The 24,161-nt window shown below is 38.5% G+C and overlaps 1 protein-coding gene across 1 annotated transcript in view; it reads right to left on the reverse strand.

Annotated features, from left to right (window-relative positions):
- ZNF407 (zinc finger protein 407) overlaps positions 1–24,161 on the reverse strand; it is a 641,504-nt gene that overhangs the window by 576,838 nt on the left and 40,505 nt on the right. Inside the window, exons 2-3 of the mRNA XM_073678940.1 lie at positions 17,170–21,651; positions 7,815–7,929 (exon numbers count right to left, since the gene is read on the reverse strand). Coding sequence (XP_073535041.1) covers positions 7,815–7,929; positions 17,170–21,610 — 4,556 coding nt within the window. The 5' untranslated portion in view covers positions 21,611–21,651. The remainder of the gene's footprint in view (positions 1–7,814; positions 7,930–17,169; positions 21,652–24,161) is intronic.

Consider the following 24,161-nt stretch of genomic DNA (forward strand, 5'->3'; position numbering starts at 1 on the left):
GAGGGGGTGGGGGGGGGGCTCCTGCTTCAGCCAGTTGTTTTACAGCCAGACACAGAATAGTCAGAGGGAAGAGGAGGATTTAGCTGAGCTTCTGGGACACAGAACATTTATTTACACGTTTTTCAGTTTTAACAGCTATCTGATACAAAATACAGTGTAAAAGCTAAGGAAAGGTAATTTTAGATTTACAGTTTAATTAACTGTTCAATATTTAGTGTTCCTTTAAGGAGGACGACGACATGGTAAGGGCTCATGAAGACGTTCGTGCACTATTGTCTAAGCATAGAAATATATGAAGCTGTGCTCCGGGGACCTGTGGACAGTTGTTGTGGAAGCGTGCAAGGTCAGGTAGCTTTTGTGGGAGATTAGCAACAAGTGGCAAGTGAAAACGTAGTTTGGAATTATACAAGTCTCTCTAAAACATAAGACTCGCTTGACCAGCAGCACATAAGCCCAAAAGAAATAATGCTTTTCTTCAGCCAGAAGCAAACAATACAAGATCTTTTCTGAGGCACAGTCCAGAAAATCCACTTTTCACAGACACAGGCAGACGTCATGAGGAAGCTCTCCCTCTAAACAAGTCCTTGTCAAATGGCTCCTTCTTTTCAGCAGAACTCCGCTTTCTAGATTGAATTTGATGGGCGGGCGTAGCCATGCCCAGGTCCGACCCAAACTCCTCCACAGCTTTTCTAATTTTGGCAGAGATGCTTGAAACTAGCTAAAAAAAAGCCACAAAATGATTGTGCAACTCCTCGTTGAGCAAAAATTTTGTGAATGTTCAAAATGTTTTACATAAATGGTCTGGCATAAACACTTTGATAAATCAGCTCCACGGTATTCCCCTAAGCTCACACAGGCAACTTCCAACTTTTAACTACCTCTCTTTCAAGTGTCCCACGTGGAGCCTTAGCTGAGCAAATCTAAGATCTGGAGTGTAATATGGGAGTGACTATCCCACCCAGTCTCTACAGTCACTCCCAAATTCCAGCCTAGAATCCACCTAAACATACTTGATAACTAAATAATAATAATAATAATCTTATTTTTATATAGCGCTAACATATTCCGCAGCGCTTTACTAAATGTTACTCGGTGCCCATATCAAGAGCAGCAACCTCAGGAGCACATATCTACCATACATCCTGACGGCTGCTTACAACTTATAAAGTAAAAGTATATATTTAAAGGGAACTGGATAGAAACTTCTACCAAAGAACAATACTTCTACCCAAACCATTTCTATAGGTGTGTAGCCCTATAAACAAAAAGCCAATAAATCTTTTTATTGCCCCAAAGTGAAGGTCCAGCAGTGAGAACTCGTGTTTTGAAGTTCTGTATATGAATCTGGAAGTGACAATGCTCTTCCACTATACAGAACTTCAAATGCGATTTCTCATTCCTGGAGCAGCGCTTTGGAGTGATATTAGGCTCACCTGGCGAGGTGGATTCTCTAAGCCTCATGTCCACATGGGCACATGGACCCTGGGCATTGGTGCAGCAAACAGAAAGGCACATGGGAAGCGAGAACTAGGCACACTCAGCAATCTCAGGAGCAGGAGGGTGGATCAAGTGGAAGCCAGCAGGGATGGAAGAAAGTTGAAGCAAAGTATACACAGAAGGTGGAGCACATCAAACAGAAGTCTAGAGTCTCAATCCAAAGACACAGGTGTGTGTCCTAATCGGCAACTTGCAAAAGCAGACGTGGAGCACAACATGGACAGACTGATGAAAGAAGCAGAGCCAGAGACACCCAGGACAGGTGTGTAACAGATAAATAGATTGACTGTTTTATTTTTTAAAGAGCTAAACAGTCATATAAATGATGAGAGGTAGGGGATTGGTTAAGACGTTTCTGACAAGTTCCCTTTAAAGCACCACTCCAGCGTTTGGCTTTTCTTCAGCGCTGGAGTGGTGTTTTAAATGTAAGTCCCCTGCCCGCAGTCATATATTCACCATTTTTCGGCATCGCTCCCACAGTGCCATCGTGTGACAGTAGCTTCTGACTGGCTGGAAGTCTAATACAAGTCTTTGAGAGCCAGAACAAAGCGCTCATACTTGTATTGAAAAGTGACCTCCATGCCGCTCCATGAAACACTGGAGCTGCCGACAGGTCACTTTATGCAGGAGATCGACGTTGAAAACAGGTGAAAACACCAGAAGGTGAGTATGAGACGGGGGCAGGGGACTTACATTTAAAGCACCACTCCAGCGGGCAATGAAAAAAAAGCTCTGGAGTGGTGTTTTAATAAAATGGAATATACCAGTGACATAATGTTTTCTAATATTTCAAAAATGGAAATAATATTAGACAAGGCTGAAGTCCGTTATTAAAAAAGAATTTTTATTATAGCAAGAATATAAAACCATCACAAAAATCTCAGACTGTTACTAATAAAAAAACGACCTAGTGTGAGACCTTCTGTTTGTGACAAAATTAAAGAATTAATGTTGCTGAAAGCTCACTTCACCTTATAAAATGACATTTTTAAAAATTTAAAATTTATAGCAATTAAAACTAATGAAGAAATGCCACATGAGCTGCTCATGCTCAGGAACTAATAGGTCCACTGAGCATTTTCAAGATTATTTAGCCATCAATGTTAATGAATTGACATTGTCAGTAGTGTTAATGTTCCGACACTCCATGCCGCCTCTAATCCAATACCTATTTCTTCTATTGTCTATACTTACAGTCATACCCTGCCCTAACTTTTCATTTTACAATCAATCCAACCCGTAAGGTGTGACTTCTCAGATGTGCTCTTTCAAAGCTCCTTTACTTTTACTATTGAGTCACAAGTCTACACTCATCAAAATATTGTTACAGATTTGCCAAAATGAAACTGATGTGAACTTTAATGGAAAAAAATCTAGTTTCAAACATAAAAGATCGACTTAGACAATTATTATGACAATTTTTTTTGTTGAGCCAGCTTATAATTAGTCGATTACAAGGGTCTGCCGCTGTTGGGACTGCAAGTAGTCAATGTCCATGCAAGCACCATCATAGGTGAAAATGAAGCATTATTCAGTTCACATAGAAATCATTTGGCTATCTACTTAAAAGGGACTGTCAGCAGGATTTGCTCCCCCATTTCACAGACAAGTCCAGCAATACCTTTACATGGCCAGTCCATTTCTCCATTACTGAGAAATCAGCATTTGAATTGATATACATATTAGGCTGAAGAGCTATGGTAGATCTGAAGTTTCTGTCACTCCAGATCTATTACCTGCTCACCTCCATCTCCTCCTGCTAGACTGATAGCGCCTATGCTGTGTGACTTCATGCAAGCAGGACATGGCGGTGCTGGGCAGGGAATAGAACTGGAGTGACAGAGGTTTCAGACGTATCATGTTTACACAGGACAATGTGCTGACGACAAAGTGGCCAATGGACACATGGAACGGTGAGCACCCCGAAAAGCATGCCTTAATACCCCTCCCAGGGATTCACAACAGCATTTAAGCCCCGGAGCATTTTCCGTTTTTGCATTTTCGTTTTTGCTCCCCTTGTTCCCAGAGCCATAGCATTTTTATTTTTTGATCAATATGGCCATGTGAGGGCTTATTTTTTGCGGGACGAGTTGTACTTTTCAACGCCATTACTAGTTTTACCATATCGTGTACGGGAAAACGGGAAAAAAACTCCAAGTGCGGTAAAATTGCAAAAAAAGTGCAATACCACAGTTGTTTTTTATTTATTTGTTTTACCACGTTCACTGAATGCTAAAACTAACCTGCCCTTCTTATTCTACAGGTCATTACGAGTTCATAGACACCAAACATGTATAGGTTCTTTTATATTTAAGTGGTGAAAAAAAATTCCAAAATTTGGTAAAAAAATAAAAAATAGCGCCATTTTCTAAGACCCATAGCGTCTCCATTTTTCGTGATCTGGGGCTGGTTGATGGCTTATTTTTTGCGCACCGGGCTGACATTTTTATTGATAACATTTGGGGTAGATCCGATGTTTTGATCGCCCGTTATTGCATTTTATTGCAATTTTGCGGCGACCAAAAAACGTAATTCTGGCGTTTAGAATTTTTTTTCTCGTTACGCCATTTACCGATCGGATTAATTCTTTTTTTATATTGATAGATCGGGCGATTCTGAACGCGGCGATACCAAATATGTGTATGTGGGGTTTATTTTTCATTATTTTATTTTGAATGGGGCAAAAGGGGGGTGATTTAAACTTTTATATTTTTTATTTTTTTTTTATATTTTTAAAAACTTTTTTTTTTTACTTTTTGCATGCTTCTATAGTCTCCATAGGAGACTAGAAGCAGCAACTATCCGATCGCCTCTGCTACATACAGGGGACGAGCAGGTCCCCTGCATGCAGCAGAAATGGTCCTGTGCTATGAGCGCCGACCACTAGGTGGCGTTCATAGCGACAAGATCATGACAACCACAGGCGTCTGCTGCAGACCCTGGGTTGTCATGCCCACCCATCGGCGACCCGCGATCACGTGACGGGGTCGCCGGTGGGCGGGGCTTATGACACGCTACCCGGAAGCGCGCGTTAAATGCTGCTGTCAGAGATTGACAGCGGCATTTAACATGTTAACAGCCGCGGGTGGATCGCGATTCCACCCGCAGCTGTTGCGGGCACATGTCAGCTGTAAGAATCAGCTGAAATGTGCTCCGTTCAGTGAGGGCTCAGCGCAGCAGCCCTCATTGAACGGGCAGTACGCAAATATGCGTACTAATACGTCCCCGGTAATTAAGGGGTTAAAAGTAGCGACCTTCGCTTGCTGCTGTTAGATGCAAACCTTTGCTGTGTAAAACAGCCAGCTTCTGCCTCTATGACAAAGGCTCAACTTCTGAATCTGCGTCAAATGCAGAAATCCAATATTGGATTTACTACTACATGCAAAGTCTGGAAGGGATTAAAAAATATGTTTTTCAAACTAGGCAACCTCTTTAATTCCTTACAATCCTTACAGACCAAGCCTATTCTGGCCAGAAATTAAAGCTGTTATCAGGTTTTTGTCATGTAGAGGCAGAGACATTAATTCCAGCAGTGTGTCACTTACTGGGCTGCTTGCTGTAGTTTTGATAAAATCATTGTTTCATCAGCAGGAAATTATCAGAACAAAACTAGTAAACCTGCTGCCCTATAGACCTCCATATTCATATATAGCCGAGCCCCCACCACTGATTGACAGCTTTCAGCCTATGCATAGTGTACACAGAAACATGTAAATCATTGGCGCTGCATGATCACATAGCAAATTACCAACAAGGTGACACAGGAACTCCCCTCCCTCTTTCTAACCAACTATACACATTGCTTATAACTGGATAAATTCTGTACTGAGTGAAGCATGTAACAAAATTACACACCAACAAAACATTCCCATCTTTATTTTATCTAGTATTTTCCTAATTTAGTCTATTTAACACATGATTTATGTAAAGAATAAAGCACCAGCAGATAGATCTAAACATATACAAATTATTTCAAATAAACAATCACTAAATAAATTGTACCGCAACAACATTCTGCATTATAAGTTAAGAAAAAGTAAAGTTTAAGTACTTGACACCTTCAAATCCTGAGTGGACTGGCGTTCAGAAAGGTTCTGCATAATGATTTATTAGCATACGTTTTGATTTTTCAAAATGGCTGTTATACATTTGTATACTGGGATTTTTTAAGCAAAAAAAAAAACACAACTGTATTGAAGTGCCGACACAAAAAATAGGGAGTGCTGCTCTGAAATAATCTAAATAAGGGCTGAATAATTTATATTTTTTAACTTATCTTCTCCGTTGCTGAGATATTAGCTTGTAAAGTTTAAGTAATAATTTATGATAAACCCAAAAGGGCATTACCAGAGATATTCCTTTGGGGGCGTGCACTTTGTCCCCTGCATGACAATGACCAATCATAAGCAGGAGGGGTCACGTTAGAGGAAAAAAAGGATACACCCCCAGAAGGTCAAAAGAACATGCCTTCTCCTGTGATATGGAATAATAGTTTTTTTTCTCAGCTCTTATTTCTGCAGCTATTGTGTAGAGTAATGCAGAGCTGAGCGTGATTACAAACACCTCTTGTAGCTTTCTTTTCAAGGCCGCCAGTTTGGGGGGAAGTGGATACAGCTGAGGTGAGTGTGATCACAGACATTTTCAGCTTTCATCTTACAGCCATCAGGTTAGTGAGAAGGGGAATACAGCAAGAGCTAAGAGTGATTACAAACACCTTTGGAGCTCTCCTCTCACAGCACTGTCAGCTCATTCCCCACTCCTCACACTGGCCTCTATGACATGAAAGCTTAAAGTGCTTGCAATCACACTCAGCTCTGCTCTACACCACATAGTAGGTGCAGAGATCAGGGCTGTATATCATTGCATCTCACAGGAGAAAGCATTTTCTTCTGACCTTCTAGGGGCATGTTCTTCTTTCCCCTGCATGACGCCTCTTGCTTATGATTGGTCAACGTCAAACAGAGGAAAAAAGTACATGCACTGAGAGATGAATCTATAGTAATGTCCAGGTGGGTTTATAAATTTTAAAAGCCAATATCTCTGTAACGGAGAGGAGAAATAAAATAAATAAATAAAAACTACATTATATTCAGCTCTGCTGCCACTATCCTCTGATGTGGATAGTTTAACATGCTAAAACTGGTGAAAGGTCCTCCTTAAAGTAGCAACCTGGTTGTTTTCAGTCTAATGCATGAGCAGTAACAGTTAAACCAGTCCTATGAATCGGGAAAGATCCCTGAGATCTTCTCTCATCAACCTCTTTAGAACACACAGTGCTCAATAAGCCTGCCTTACTAGAACTACAAGGCCTTTTAAATCTAGAAGATGTGTTCTTGATAATAAAATAAAGGCATGAACATCATTGTTGCTATACAGCAGTTAGACTGAAACGGCCATTTAGTCATAAAGTCAAGTAGATTTGTAATGCAGGTAAAGATGTAAGTTAAAATACAATATAATCCGGTCATTTGTGCGTTGTACTAACTGTAACTGAATGGCAGTGCTCTTTGGATCGGCTAGAAGACCTCTTCACGTTGGTTACACTGACTCCCGTAAATTGGTTTTATATGATGCACATATTCAGAAGGTTAATTTTATTGGCATAATAACATTAATAAAAAAAAAAAAATCCTCACCAGCATCTAGAATATTAAACTCTACTTTGTACATTGTAATGCCATACTGTTAAAACCTTTAAAATATTTCCTTGAAATGAATCAGTTGTACATTTCACATTTTCATTGCCTTGAATAAAATGTAACATTTTAGAAGGACAATTAAACACTGAAAATGAGAATTCTTTGAAAAGAAAAGTGATTTTGAAAGTGAAGAAAGCTAGAGAAAGCTCATTAAAAATGACATTAGGCACAATTTAATAAAAAAAAGCAAAATAAATACAAAAAGTTCCAACATTTAAAAACGTGAAACTACCTGAGTTCCTTAGAATAATGTAAAAAAAAAAACAGGAGCAAAAAAAAAAAAAAAATCAGCCTTCCAAGTTCTATATTTTTTATGTCTTTAAGTATAATTTATAGTTCTCTCTGGCAATATGAATGAACATCCTATAATTTAGGCAATTTACAGATTACAGGTTCAGATTGACCTTGTAGCCCCATACAATTGCTCATCCACAGAGCAGGATTAGGAGTGGGAGAGAAATGTCATAACTGTATTTAAGGAATTTACCATAACAATGAAAAGCAGGGTATGCATGCATAATGCTAGCCATCAGGAGCACTTCTAGAGGAATGTACATCTGTAGGCTTTTCTATTCCAGGGGGAGAGATCTACAGGAGCAATACACGCGGTTTACTCACCCACATACATGACACTTGTATTCTCTCATTCCAAGGTGTCTCTTCACATGGTTTCTGGCATCTCCAAGCTGAGCTGCTGCAAACTTGCATATTTTGCATTTAAATGGCTTTGAGCCTAAGGAGAAACACAAAAGCAGCAATGTGTGAACATATCACATCGTAGAGTGATCTGCTAATCTGTTCTGAATTGCCTTAAGAATTGCACCAGATCACTGAAAAAAAAAAAAAAAAGTTGATAATCACGTGATGATTTTGGCTGGCGTTACATAGTGTAGAATTTTTTGTTATTTACAACAGGTAAAACAGTAAAAATAATTCATCATAAAAAGATTTTTTTTTTTACATTATGATTTAAATAGATGGATTTGAGTAGCAATTCTATTTAATAATTGAAGCCCAACGCATTGACATCAGGACAAGACTGGATGATGACAGGGAGGGAAATCTCTAGATGAAGTGTCCTCCCCAACCATAAAGAACAAGAGAGCGGGTATCCAACATCTGTCTTTCTGTTGTGGGGGCATGGTCATACCTGTCTGGTCTCCAAAATGTGTGTAGTTTACATCTACATACAGTGGTGTGAAAAAGTGTTTGACCCTTCCTGATTTCTTATTCTTTTGCATGTTTGTCACACTTAAATGTTTCAGATAACAAAACAAATTTAAATATTAGACAAAGATAACACAAGTAAAACACAAAATGCAGTTTTTAAATGAAAGTCTGTATTATTAAAGGAAAAAGAAATCCAAACCTACAGGGTCCTGTGTGAAAATGTTTTGTTACATGTAAGGAAAGTGATGTCCTACTGAAACTGGTAGCCAGGAACGGTGACGACTGTGACGCTTTGGCTGAAGTAGACTAAAGTACTGAAAGCTGAAATCATAACCAAGTGGATTTCCACATTGAATGAAACACCCAACAGATTAATAGAAAATTGTCTGGAAATAGTCTTTAAGAGGAGACTTTAAAGAGGTTGTCTCAAGTCCATAAATGGGGAAAACTGCAAAGTGCTTGTAAAAAATAAGCAACTCGGCAATTTATCCTTTATTAAAATCCTCTCCATTCTCAAAAACTGAAAGATTTTACATTTTATAGAGTACAGCTAACAGCCTCGGTTACCAGCCACCATGTAATCTTTGTTTACCTAGGCAAGGAGCACATTGCATGACCCGGCCCTATGCCTTACAGCTTGCTTGCATCGCTCTGAAGCTAGCCAGATCGTTGGATCTGACCATCCTCTAATCCCACTGCGCTTCTCCCATGCTGCAAAGGAAAACCTGCTTCTACTAGCAGCCTGGAAAAGGGAACAATTTGGACCAAAAAGAACACTCTGGACCAGCGGCGCGACCATGCGGCTAGTCTGAACTGTCAGGCTTCAGGAGCGCACCGGCGCCGGCAAAGCAGAGATCCGGGTGAGGTGCGCTTCTGAAGATTCATCAGGAGTCAACCCCATTAATAGATCTCTGTTTAGCTTTTCTAAATACAGGTATGAATATATGAATAGCTTCATTCCATGAATTGACACTTAACAGTCAGATATATTTTAACCACTGTTAAAGAAATTACTTATAAATAAGAAACACCTTAATATCTCCAGGATAAGTGAGCAGTCCTGAAGCGGTGTCCTAATTTTCCAACATTTCATATTGGCACGGTTATTTCAGATTTTTCCTGTCACACAGCGAGGGTGATTCATCACTCTGCTATTGTAATGACATGCAATGTGTGAATATACTGTGGATAAAATATTATGCCTTTACGACTGTTTTATAGCCCAGAATTTATGATTATTCTGGAAACTAGAAGTATTGACATTTTGGCCATTATTTATTTCGAGCACAAACTTTATTATTGGATGCCGTGCATTGGGCAGATATATGAAACAAGATAGAACTGGTGTGATTAACTGGTTATTTTACAGCAGACTGGAGGTAAAAAGGGCAATGGATCAACACCCTGTAGAAGTTTGTAAAGTCAAGGTTCATGCAATGTAAAAAATGGGATTAGATTAGCTTATTGTTACCTAGCAAATACAAAAATCCTACATATATCAAAGTGTTAAATATCTCATCTATAAGGTTAGTTTATGCTTCGTGACGTGCTCCGATGGCTTCAGGGAACCGCCTAGGACATGCAGGATCTCTAACAAGTAGAGGACTCTGCTAAGACCGAATTTACCCTGAATGAAAGCTGATCAATAGCACACTGTGCAGTGCCCTTCGAAATAAGACTGGCCTCCAAAAAAGGCTGGTTGAAATGAAGTCCTAGGTAAAACTTGAGAGTCTTAAATTTGAATGCAATTCCCAAAAGCTGACAAAAAATGAAGCATTTAATTTCAATCTTTGAAAAGAAATAAAAAAGTCAACAGTACTAAGCACGGGCAGACAAGGTTGAATATTTCACAGTTCAATGACAATGAGGCTAGATCTCTTAATACTTCCATTTCTAGCAAGCAGAAGTAGATGTAAAATATATTTAGCACCTGAATGGTTATATCTAGTCAGCTTTATATGTTTAAATGTCAAAAGCAGGTTGGGACTGGAGCTAACAGCAATCACATCTCATCAATCACACACAGAAACTCCAGTTTATTTAAATGATGCAGATAAAACTAAATTAATCATTAATTTGGTGACATTCTAAATTGTCATTGTGCTGTGTAAAAAGGGCTAATGCAAATTGTATAAAAATAGAAAAGGAATATCTTCCTAGACAAGGAGGCTGACAAAAACGCAGTGTGACTTCAGTATATTAAGCAGATTTTGGACCAACATATATTTAAATGTTGAGTGTCTATACCTGCTGGCTCAATATCAGGGATTATTGCATCAAATATGTTCCACCAAGACAGTTGAGAATAAGTTTTCTTTTTATACAAGGGGCAACAGAACCAACTTTACCTGAAGACCTGCAATTCTGCTCTAGTGGATTCTGTATTTAACTACTTCTAGACTGCCCATAGACTATAATCATCTGTGCAGTCCACCCTTTACTCTGCACTGACGTTCTAAAATGTCAATGGAGAGTAAGCAGCTTGTACAAAATTTTACAGACGTGAGGGTGGAGAGAGAGAATGTCAGACACAGCCATACTCCCCACAGAGAAGATAATCATGTTTATTAACATTTTTACCTTTATCACTGTATACACAAGCTGAACCAGTGCTTGTGTATACAGATTCAGACTCAAAGATCATTTGATTACTGGGTGTAGGGAGGGAGCAGTGGCTGCTGGGTCCAGTCAGCTCTGCAGGTAGGAGGATTAATTTCCTCTTTGACTGAGGCTAATATACCAGCCTGAGTTACAGGGGAAATCAGCAATAAAAATAATGTATACTACGATATAATGGCCCCAAAGGTTTAAAAAGAACTATGTCAGCACAGAATGACATAGCACCAAGTAAAGGTGCTCGATGCACGTGGCTAAACTTTTAAGTGCAACTTCCCACCTGCTTGTTTTCCTTCAATCTCCATCACCCCTCTCTTTTTAATTGACAGCTCTGGCTATAGGGCCAGCAAAGGGCAGAGATAGATGGAAAACAAGCAGATGTGAATGAGCACTTAAATGTGTGAATATACCTTTGTGCACCAAGCACCTATTCTTGGTTTGAACAGTAATTCTGTGCTCACAGACTCTCTTTAACACCTTATGGGGGCTACAATGTATGAAATAAATTAAAACAGAAAAATAAGAAAATAAAAAACGAAAATGGGAAAAAAAATGTAAAAAAAAGAAGGTACTACCAGTTTGAATTGCTGATTCTAGCTTCTCCCCCATTGAAAAAAATATATTTCCAATGTATAAAAGTAATTTCTACGTAAAGGGAACACAATTTGAGATGTTTTAGTGCTCCTATGTGGTCGTAAAAAAAAAATAATTAAAAAGATGTAAAAGGCACGTATTTCCTTTTTCTTTTTTTTCAATTTCCCCTCGATATCAGAAACAAAAAAAATATATATATACCACTCACATAAAAATTAAGCCCCATGTATTGGGAAAAAAAAGAGAAAAAATATTTGAATATCTGAATGTGAAAAAATTAGAGAGCCATTAAAATCACATTTATGATAAAACCCAAAAATGAAATGAGCCTGGTCAAAAAAGGAGGAAAATGTCTCTGTCCTTAGCAGGTTAAATGTGTGCAAACCTTAGTAGATGGTATGAGATGTGGGGCAAATTAGACAGTTCTAAAGACACTAGAGAGAAGGAGGGCACCATTGTGAAGAAGAAATAAAATCACCACATACTTGAAAAAACTAAACAAAAGAAGTTTGCACTAGGCGAGGATCTAAAAGTTACACAAATATTGTATTGAATATTCAAAAAAAATTAAAATAAGTTAGAAATACTGTAGGCGTATCCAAACAAAAAAACGGTGTGCCCATAATAGAATAGTCACAAAGAAGCTCTGCCACTCTCAAAATAAATAATATGGTCACCAAATGTAATTCTAGTCCACTGACCAGGCAGCTATGAAGAGGTGCCATGAAAGGGCATACTTGGTCTGAAACAATGTTTACGTAGGTGTTGGCAAAGTAATGAATGCCGGGACCCAAGGGATTCCAACAGAATATTTTTCAGAGGATCATTTGCCTCAGTTAATTTCCCTTATTGCCATTATTCATTCTGATGCTACCTCAGACAAAAAGAGGACAAGCACCCAGCCATTGACATGATGAAAACGCAGAAAATTAAAAACAGACCGCCTTCTTATAACGCACCAGAGTCCAAATCTGATGGTCAAGAGCCCTTTGTAGACAAGGGGCAGCATGGTCACCCTAACAGGTCAGTGGCTACACAGCTTTACAGCAAGCAAGCACAGCAATACCATGCTGCAGCAAGCAGTGATGTGCTGTCCGTCTTTGGGCCACATTTGGTAGGTACAAACCACTACATACTGGGAATACCATTCAAAATACAGTTGTGGAGCTACTCTGACCCAGTCATCCAGCCACCACGATTTGGCCCTTGCCAGAGACATTCAGGTCCCTTGCGCATGTCCATTTCACCTACTTCCAACACATCTACTTCAAAAACTCTCTGGTCTCACTCCCTTAACAAGTGTCAATATATCGAGATACTCCATGTTTGCCACTTCATCAGTCGCCAGTTTTAATGTTATGGCTGATCAGGGTATAAATAAAAGGACAATTGGATTGGAAGCCATCTCTCATGGCCCCTACCAACCTGTTCATACACTATTCCTTGGACCAAGTAGTACAAGTGATCTCGCCATTAGTCCGGAAGCAACTAGGCAGAAATCTCATATTTCCGGACCTTCTGTGCACATGGTTAATGAGGTGACAAATCTGACCTCTTAGCCGAGGTGCCAAGTATCCAGATTTATTACTTGGTCTTAGAAATATATAGGAGCTTTATTTCGCTGCTGTTTGTAAACCTTTCTTTTAGAGTCTCTCAGCCTTACTACTTTAGACCACCTTCCTCTTATTCCCAGAGTAGCCTCAATGGGAGTTTATCGGATTGCCTAGTGACTAGCTGCTTTGTACTGATTGAATGAATTCCTAAGAGAAAGAAGTTTCAATAAACTGATGATTTAGGTCACATTTAATTCCAATAGTCAAGATCATAAACAGTTCACTGTAGGGAAGGAGTGAACTGCCTCCAAAATTGGAAAGTTTGTGCCTATTAGCACAGCATGCAGAAATCTCTGAATAGACGAGCTTTAGTAACTAGCCCGCTGCGCTCACTGTATTTATTTGTATGAGTTAATTTGAATGTAAATGAAAGCACTAATGCAGATGTTTTTATTCAGCAGGAACATGGTGGTCATTTACTAATCTACATTCATTAAAAATATTAATAATCATTACCAGTAGACAGCAGATCTACAAAACATATTAAAATTATGACACAAATACTGGCAGATACTTTATGTGATCTGCTTTATAGTATAATGTTGGAGAGAAGACGCCTAATTCATTCAAGAGTATTTCTATTCTTCTCCAGACTGTGTATACTGCTGCCACTGATCATTTCTGATGCCCCAATCCATCACCATGAAAACCTTCACCAATCTAGTACCCCCTCAAAAAAGCTCTATACCACACATAGGGCCATCTGTTCTTAAAGGGAACCTGTCATGTCCCTAAACACTATTAACCTGCATATAAGAGGTTAATCTGCCAGGTAATAGTGTTATAATGCTGTATAGCTACCATACTGAAAATGCAGCTACCTGGACGAAACGTTATTCCCCCTGGTAGCCGCCAGCTTTCAGTCATAGAGCTGTGCACAGAACAGCCACAGCTGTCCGCATGGAGAGCGGCATCCGTAAGCATACCCGGGCACTTTTAATTAACAGCTCGCTCTGCAGCGCACCTATGCACAGTAAGCTATCAAAGTGCCGGGGCGGGCTTGTATCCGCCGCTCTCAGTGCTTAGAGCGGTGACTGTAGCCACTCTGACTGAAAGCCGGCGGATTCAGGAATTAATGTAGTTTTTTCCTGGTAGCTGCAATTTCAGTAAGGCGGCCATAATTTTAACGCTATTAACCGGCAGATTAACTGTATATCTGCAGATTAATAGCTTTTGGGGACATGACTGGTTCCCTTTAGATGAGAATTGAAAAGAATGACGGGCACTACACAGTGATGTTCGAGCTGTGCAGATTGTGTATTTCCAGTGGCTATAGCACCAGGTTTTGGTGTCGGACCCACACCAATCGGATACTGTTGATAGATCCAAAAGGATGGGTCATCAATATCTCAGTTCTGGACCTTAAAATATAATACACAATTGTTTTATTAACTATAATGGTACCTATAGTATTTTTATTGGCAGCAAAATGTTCAAATCATTAATAAAAAAAATATAACAGAAATTTTATTTAGAGGGGTGTCCTTGGTTAGAGAAACAGAGCAGCTATCGTTCAGAAAAAACAACGGCCCCTTATCCCCATTTTTTTGCATCTAGTGTGAATCCCACTGAAGTGAATGGAGACAATCTGCAATAACACACAACTCATGATTAGGGCTGACACTGTTTCTGAAAGATAGCAGCCATGTTTTTCTAACGCTGGACAACCCCTTTCAGTAATTTCTTTTTTTTAACTCTAAAGCAGTGATTCTCAAACTGTTCGGAGGGCCTCATTGATGAGGTTTCCCCAACTGTTAGTGAGGCTCAGCAGGGGAGGCAGTTTTGACAGGAGTAATTATAGACTCCACAGGCCTTTTCATGGTTGCAGCAATTTCTGGTTAAGCATCAAAACTGACTCCTTTTGTCCTTATTTCATTCTTCTATCGAGTTCCGGAGACAAATTTTACGTTTCATTGAAGTAATTTTTTTCCCCCGAGTGTTGTCAGGGCCTTAGACCAACAAACTAAACATCATCATATTCAGGCTGATGAGACCCCAATAGAAAAAAACTAAGATGCCCAGTTCTAAAATATACCAGATAAATCCAAACTGGCACTTGCAGATATTTTCTATCACTTCGATTATTAAAAGCAGAACCATTTATATAGGAGTATTCGTTTCTGCTAATCTGCAGAAAATGTGTGTGTTGACGTGCCATTTCAGAAAGCAATTACAACAAATCTGAACGATGCTCAAAGTGTGCTAACTTTTACTAAATGTTACAATCAATGATGTAACTTCTATAAGTAAGGCTGTTCTGTCGTATATTGATAGTTACCTCACTTTCACATACACATTAACTTGATTTTAAATGCAATTAATACATATAGTCAAGGAAGAATAATGGACTACATTCTGCACTTAACCTGGTGGACATTTTCAAATGGCACAAGTGACCAGTGCAAACCTATTTTGCATTGTAAACGACTAAATAAATCTTAATGGATTAAGAATGATCAGCTATCAACACACAAGGGAAATTAAGTGCTGAAATGCCTACATTGATTATTTTAAATTATTAGCCTTACTCTGTTCTTGAATTTGTATGCTTTTAGTGAGCTTTAACACATTTACAAGACTTATTGACTATAATTACAAGAGAATTCAAGTAATGGACACATCAATTATAAGCAACATGTCTTGACCAGACATTGGCATAAAGAATTCTAAAGAGAACTCCATTAGCATCTCCTCTTTCATTTTATTCACTTTTATCTGGCTTATGAGGGCATTTTGAGGGCTTCTACTAGACCCCTAACCAGCTCTGGATTTTTTATTTTTTTTTTTACAAATTTTCATTAGTAACATACATTTAATACATATTTTAGACTTATACCTATTTTTATGCATCTAGAATATTTTCTGCACTTAGCAATTGTGGATATATTTCCTATATATCTATAGGAAAAACGGCAAACTTTATATCATGTGTGTTTTCATGCCCCTCTGTTTCATATTGAAATGCAGGTAAAAAAAAATAATTATATATTTTTTTCTATATATTTTAATACAGCAGCAAGAGACTACATGCATATATTATAGATTACCAACACATAGATGATTAATGAGGGATGCTATAACTACAAGATCCGAATACACAACTTTCCCTTTTCTTTTTAAAAAGAACCCGTAATTTTCCAAATTTTTTTCTATGTATATGGTAAAGTTTCTGATAACTTACTCAAGTTTAAAACAGCAGAGGCGACATAGATAAAAGTGTTCCAATTTAATACAGGAGCAGCTAAAATAAATAAAAACAACTGCCATAGAGTAGATCTATATTCAGGTCACACTCTGACAACCAAAGGGTTTTGAAGTATACACCTTTAAAGGAGTTGCTCCACGCACAAAGTACATTTTAAACTATAGATCTTGGAATAATAATAAATTCAACAACCGGATGTGTAAAAAAATATTCCTGTGCCAAGATAATCTGAAACATGTGTTCCTGCTATGTACTGTGTAATGACTGTGTCCGACCATGAGGAACTGCTCCAGTTCACAGTCATCACATAGAACAGCGTTCCTGGCTGGACGAGAAACCTTGAGCCACTTCTGATAGGGGATTATATAGACTAAACAGCAGTGGCTCGCAGATGCTGCTTTCTGAGCCAACACATTTACTTGCCTGTATTATCATGTGAGTGAGTGTTTCTGCGACGTCTCCAGCTCATCATAAATCTCTGAGCTTATCATAAATCAAGGCAGTGACAAAGCTGCTCCAGTGGCTGCAGAGCTAATATGTCAAGGACTTAATTTGATATGATGACCTCAGATTTCTGGAGATGCAGAAACACTGACTCCTGTGATAAAACAGGCAGAGAAATGTGTTACCTCGGAATATAGAAAATATCATGTATAAAATATTAAAAAAATGTTTGTTTTAAAAAAAAAAAAAAAAAAAAAAGAGGGAACCGGGAGGCAGCCAATCACACAAATCATTTAGCCACTTACGCACATAGGTTGTTAGGTTGCCTTACCTGTATGTGTTCGGATATGGGCAAGGAATGCCATAGAATTACTGCTTTTGCATATTTTGCCACAGTATTTGCACACATTTCCTTGATTTTCTTCTCTTTCTTTGTTTATCTGCTCTGTGTCCTCCTCAATGTACTTTTTGACCTCTCTGAGCAATTCTTCATGCTGTTCTTTAATATGTATGAATAAACTCTGTTCAGAATCAAAAGGTTCAGTGCATTTTACACATTTAAAAGTTCCACCTCCTTCACGTCGTTCTTCAAAACTAGCCAACTCGTTTTTGTTATGGCCAATGCTGGCCAAATGCTGATGAAGATTACTTTCTGTAAAAAAGGATTTACCGCACAGCAGGCAATGGAAATGTTTTTCTTTTACTGGATGTTTCATAGAAATATGAACATTTAACCCACTGAGGCCATCAGCTAGGAATCCACATTCATTGCATCGTATTCGGTTTGAGTCTCCTTGAGAATGTCCATTTGCTTTTTTTTTCCTTGCCAGTTGCGGCTCCTGTATTTTGGGGGCAAGGCTGCTGAACTTCGATGCATCGGTTATATCACTTTCTAAGGACTCATTGCAAACAATTTTTAGCTTTACAATTGAAGAATCAAAAAGGTGTTCACTTTTACTAATAATGCTATTAGGTTCTGATAAAACTTCAGTCACTACTTCACTCTCTGAAACCTTCTCAGTATCATTATTGGTAAAGGTATCTTTACCGACAGAGTCTTCGTGGACTAAACAGATCTGTTCAGTAACGTCTGTGACAGGACTTTCCTCTGCACTTAAAGCAACTGAATTTGTTGGTTGTAATGTTTCATCCTTTGCTAGTAAATCAGTGTTTTTTTCGAAGTCCTCTAATTTACCATCTTCTGTGGGCTCAGACTCATCTACCACTTGGGATATATGATTACTAGCATTAGTCTGTAAAACCGGGCACAGATCTGTATTCCCATTACTGGACAGTGGGCTCGGACCAATTTCTACAACATCTTCACTAGAGACATTACACGGCAATCCTTGTACATCATATTCCACCTTTTCCATCGATGAAGGACATGGAGACTTAAGAGGAGATTGACGATTGACTTTGTGTGTCTCGGAGGACACATGCGTGAGCATATCCTTGTGTGTCGGAGCATAGAAATCACATGCTTTACAGTAATACTTATATGCCTTCATATGCTTCTTTTTTACATGGATTTCTAAAGATGTAGCGTCCCCAACAAATTCGCAATATATGCATTTCTCATTTCCAAGATTTGTGCATATATTTTGTACATCTACAACTGTGCCAAGATGTTCATCTGTAGATGTATCTACCGGCATACTATCTGGATTATCAGTAGGGGCAGGTTGCTCCTGGGAAGTGATCAAATGTTTATTATTAATAGCTAAAGTGTTTCCTTTTTTCTTAACAGAAGCTTCAAACTTTGTACCATCGGTGGAAACCACAATTTCGGTTTTCTGTTGGTTGAGTTGCTGCTCTTCTACACGATTCTTATGCTTTTTAGTTATACAGTGTCGCTCCATGTCGCCTTTAGTTACAGTGTCATAATTGCATACCTTGCATTTATAGTTGTACTGATGTGTATGCTTCCTCCTAACATGCACTTTAAGGTTCGTTACACTGGATGCTATAAGTCCACAGTAAGGGCAAGCGATAGAAAGATTTCCCTTCGGCCGTCCTCTTTTTGGAGTGGTTAAACACATTGGCGCAGTCTGACTTGGGGCGTGTTTAGAGCAAACAGATTCTTCAGGGGGGGGAGAAACTAATTCCGAAGGTTCCTGTGCTTCACCACCATCCTCATCTCGATGTCCATCTTTGTGCGTCATTGAAGGCTCAATAAATGAGACCCTCTCAATGCACTCGTCAAAAAGTAATCCAATGTTGTTTTTCTTGGCGTTTTCAATATGTTTACTCCTTCTTATGTGTCTCTCCATACCTTCCTTATACATTGTATATATATTGCATGCTTTACATAAAAAGTGATAATCACGTGTATGGCGAAGTTTGATATGTCTTGTCAAAACTGTAGATGATCTGGTTTTATAGAAACATTTTTTGCATTGAAATTGAGGTTTCTTGACTTCTTTTTCAATACAATCTGTTACTGGTACTTCTACTTCTTGAAGACCAGCATGATTCTCATCTTCTTTCCGAGTGTCTTTTGCAAGGTTCACCTTCACCATGCTCTCGACATTAGTATTACATTCTTTGTCCTGCGCCCCAATGTGTGCCTCTGATGTTTCATGGTGTAACTTGTCATCAAGTGATTTAAAGTCAATCTTGCAAACACTGCAATGAAAATACATCTCTTCTTTGGATTTCATGCGACTTTCCATAGAATCCATTACTGGTACTTCTACTTCTTGAAGACCAGCATTATTCTCATCTTCTTTCTGAAATTCTTTTGCAAAATCCATCTGCAGCCTCATGTTCTCGATATTAGTATTACATTCTTTGTCCTGCGCCACAATGTGTGCCTCTGATGTTTCATGGTGTAACTTGTCATCAAGTGATTTAAAGTAAATATTGCAAACATTGCAATGAAAATACATCTCGAGCTTGGATTTTATGTGACTTTCAATACAACTTGTTACTGGTACTTCTACTTCTTGAAGAACAACACGATTCTCATCTTCTTTCTGAGATTCTTTTGCAAGATCCGTCTTCACCCCCATATTCTCGACATTAGTATTACACGTTTTGTCCTGCGCCCCGATGTGTGCCTCTGTTGTTCTATGGTGTAACTTGTCATCAAGTGATTTAAAGTAAATCATGAAAACACTAGAATTAAAATACATCTCATGTTTGGATTCTGCTACTGGTACTACTACTTCTTGAAGACCAGCATGCTTCTCATCTTCTCTCGGAGATTCTTTTGCAAGATCAGTCTTCACCATGTTTTCGACATTAGTATTACCTCTTTTGTCATGTGCCCAGATGTGTGCCTCTGATGTTTCATGGTGTAACTTTTCATCAGGTGATTTAAAATAAATTTTGCAAATACTGCAATGAAAATACATCTCGTGTTTGGATTTCATGTGATGTTTGAAGGTTGACTTACTTTTAGTTTCGAGCCCACATAGGCAACAATTTAACAAAACAGTACTTTTCTTATGATTATCATTTTGGCAGTGCTTTTCAAATTCCTCTCTGGTAACACACGAGTATCCACATGGTTGACAATAAAACTGCATTTGATTAGCATGTCTCTTCCAGAAATGAACAATAAAGTTTTCTTTGGTACTAGCAGCATGGCCACAGTATAAACAACTATATTGTTCTGTAAGCTGCGTAGTTTGTATTACTTTGAGGGTAGCGGGCGGTAAAGTACTTTCAACATCATAAAGAACTTCCTCATGAGTAGAACTTTCACTTGTCAGATATGTTGCCGGTGCAGATTTTTTGAGGAATGTTTTTATTGGAGGATTTACATTTCCTTTAAAATATACAATGGAATCTTCAAGTTTACCCTTATTACTCATCAGATGTCTTTTTAATTGTCCAAAACTATGCTTTCGTCTAAACAAGTATCTCCTCTCATGTTTGTTCCGATCATTCTTCAGCTTGGCTATTATCTTACTAATGGGTTTTGATAAACTTTCTACTTTCGGTTTTTCTCCCGAGTCTCCGACACTAGACAAGTCTTCTGGGTTTTGTTTGCAAGTATTCAATGAGGAGGCACAACAAGCTTTATTCTCGTCACTGTGTGAGGCTGTTCCTTCCACTTGTATGTTCCTTGTGTTATCCATATTGGATGGAAGTTGATTATCTTGACTCGAGGCAGTGTGTGCTTCTAATATTTTAAGAGTAGGGGCTGACATTTGATTTCTACTTTTACTTATTGAAATTTTTCTTTTTTTAACACACTTTTTCATGCATAACTTTTTTTCCTCAATAGTTTCTCGACTTTGTGGATCAATAACAACCTGAGTTAGTAAGAATTTTTCATATGCATTTTGAAAGTGTTTTTCTGTCGTGGTTGAAGAACTGCTTGTTGCAGGGACTTCAGAAGTCTTACATGCATTATTGTCAACAGGACCGTCCTCAAGTTTCTCATCAACAGTGTCAAGTTCATCCACTTTGGTTGGCGTTGTGGGGCAATCTATAGATTGCTCCTCGTTGGAGCTCAGAACATATTGAACTGTCTCGGTAGTTTCCACTTCACTGACATGCAAGTAATGTTGGCCATGAAGATAATCCAGTTTATTGACTTCCTTCTCTGGTACAGACAATTCTGGTCCAAGCTTTGCTCTTTTTGGCAAACAAGGATTTTCAGAGTCATCTCTGGCCTCACTGTCTGAGGGACAGGACTGTGGATATGGTCTCTTATTGTCTGCAGATTCATCTTTAGTGATGCTAGGTTTATCATCTTTTTTCTCAACAGTCACCACTTCTGCTACAGATTGGTTTCCTTCATTCTTTTCATTTTCCATATTTAGTCAATCATAAAATGTCCATTGATAAGAAACTTTCCCTAGTTGAAAACAAAAAAAAAAATAATGTAAGTGATAAAAGAAACAACAAACAATATAAAAATAAAACACATTTTAAAAGCATTATCTGAATTCTTTACCTCGCATGGAGATATTTACAAAGATTAAGAAATCTAAGAAGAAATTATTTTCTCAGTGAGGAAAAATATCGGAAGCCATGTCATTTCAGGAGATTAAACAAGATTACACTGCAGAGATCAATAATGTACATGTATAATGAACAGCGCTTTATTGGAAACAATACACTGGTGCCAATAAAAGTGTCCACATCAATAATTAGCTATTAAGTATCACTAAATCCTATTCCAGCCTCCCCCAAATATTAAAGACATTGACAGGAAAGAATAAATGCTACATAGGTACGCTAAAACAACCAAGTTGTCAAAAGTCTGAGAAACCCAGGGGCCGATTCATCATTGTTTTTACATCTTTTTTTTGTCTAGTTTTGTGGTTTTTATTGGCTATTCTTTATTTGCCTTTTGTAAAATCTATTTTTTATGTGTTCTGTTTTGTGTGTTTTTTTAGTTCACCAATGTGAGCGGAATTTAGGCTTTCCAGATGCTTTCACCCAATTCAAAAAGTCGCAAACTTTGTGCAAATGTGATCCAGAGTTCTCCTGGAGTGACTTTATGTGTGGCAGGTTAAAGAGAATCTGTCAGGAGGCTTTTGCTACCCCATCTAACAGCAGCATAATGTAGGAGCTGAGACACAGAATCCAACGATGAGCTTACTGAGCTGCTTGCTGAAACTAATGATAAAGCCACTGTTATATCTGCTGCAGATCTATCAGTTCTGATTGCTGAGCGCTGTATAACCCCGCCCACATCACTGATTGGCAGCTTTCTGGCTATGCACAGAGTACACATAAAGCTGTCAGTGGTGGATGGTCCTCTAGTGAAAATCTCCTGCTGATGAAAGTGATTTTTATCAAAACTACAGCAAGCAGCCCAGTAAATGACACATAGCTGGAGTTAGAGTCTCTGTCTCTACATCATGCTGCTCTCAGGTTAGTTCGCAAAAACCTGATGACAACTTCCCTTTAACCTCTTTCCGACATGTGCCATACTTTTATTACTATCATCACCAGAGCCCGCACCTTTCCAGGCACATGACAGTTGATCTATACAGCTGTCATGTGCCCCTAACAGCCGTGGGTGGAATCGCGATCCGCCCGCTGCTAACTAGTTAAATGACGCTGTCAATCTCTGACAGCGGCATTACTAACCACGCCCATCGGTGCCCATGTCACATGAAAGCGGGTCGCCGATGGGTTGGCATGATAACCCAGGGTCTGCAGGAGACCCCTGTGATCGTCAAGTGGTCGGTGCTCATAGCCAGAGAGCATTTCTGCTACATACAGGCAATCTGCTCATCGCCTGTGTGTAGCAGAGGCGATCAGACAATCGCAGCTTCTAGTCTCCCACGGACACTATTGAAGCAAGTGAAAAAAAAAATGTTTTTAAATATATAAAAAAAATATATAAAAGTTTACATCACCCCACTTTCGCCTCATTTAAAATAAAATAAAAATCAAATATACACATGTTTGGTATCGCCGAGTTCAGAATCGTCCGATCTATAAATATATCAAAAGAATTAATCCGATCGGTAAATGGCGTAACAAGAAAAAAAATTAAAAATGCCATAATTATGTTTTTTTTGGTCGCCACAACATTGCAATAAAATACAATGTTTTGATCTCCCGTTATTGCATCTACCCAAAAATGGCATCAATAAAAATGTCAGCTCGGCGCAAAAAAGAAAAGCCCTCACCCGGCCCCAGGTCCTGAAAAATGGAGATGCTATGGGTCTCGGAAAACGGCGACTTTTTTTTTTTTTTTTTTTAACAAACTTGCATATTTTTTTTCACCACTTAAATAAAAATGAACCCATACATGTTTGGTATCTAGGAACACATAATGAGCTTGGGAATCATAATGGAAGGTCCGTTTTACCATATAGTGAACATGGTAAAAAAAAAAAAACTGTGGAATTATAGCAGTTTTTTTGCAATTTCACCGCACTTGGAATTTTTTTTTACAGTTTTCCAGTACACTATATGGTGTCGCTCAAAAGTACAACTCGTCCCGCAAAAAATAAGCCTTCACATGGCCATATTGACCAAAAAATAAAAAAGTTATGGCTCTGGGAGGAAGGGGAGCAAAAAACAAAAAAGCAAAAAAGGTTAACGCTTATTTTGAAGGATTAGGAGCAAAAAAACGACATTGAATACCGCAAAACAAAAAAGAAAAGGGACTTGAAAACAACTGCAACAGATGAATCGGGATCAAAGTGTTTAAAGAGTTAGACAGGTTCTCCTAAAATAGGCTTATCCAAAGTTGTACCTATTACTACTGGGACCCAGTGATCAACTACAATCTGTGGGTTTATCTTGCTAGTAAGTCTTCCACTTCCCTGCACTACTTACAATTGAGGAATTAGAGCAATACTTTGGGCTCTTTAAATCTATAGCCTATAACTCAATGTCCTC

This window comes from Phyllobates terribilis, unplaced genomic scaffold, assembly GCF_046119375.1.
Source record: "Phyllobates terribilis strain yellow unplaced genomic scaffold, ASM4611937v1 Scaffold_4__5_contigs__length_816908805, whole genome shotgun sequence".
NCBI lineage: Eukaryota > Metazoa > Chordata > Amphibia > Anura > Dendrobatidae > Phyllobates > Phyllobates terribilis.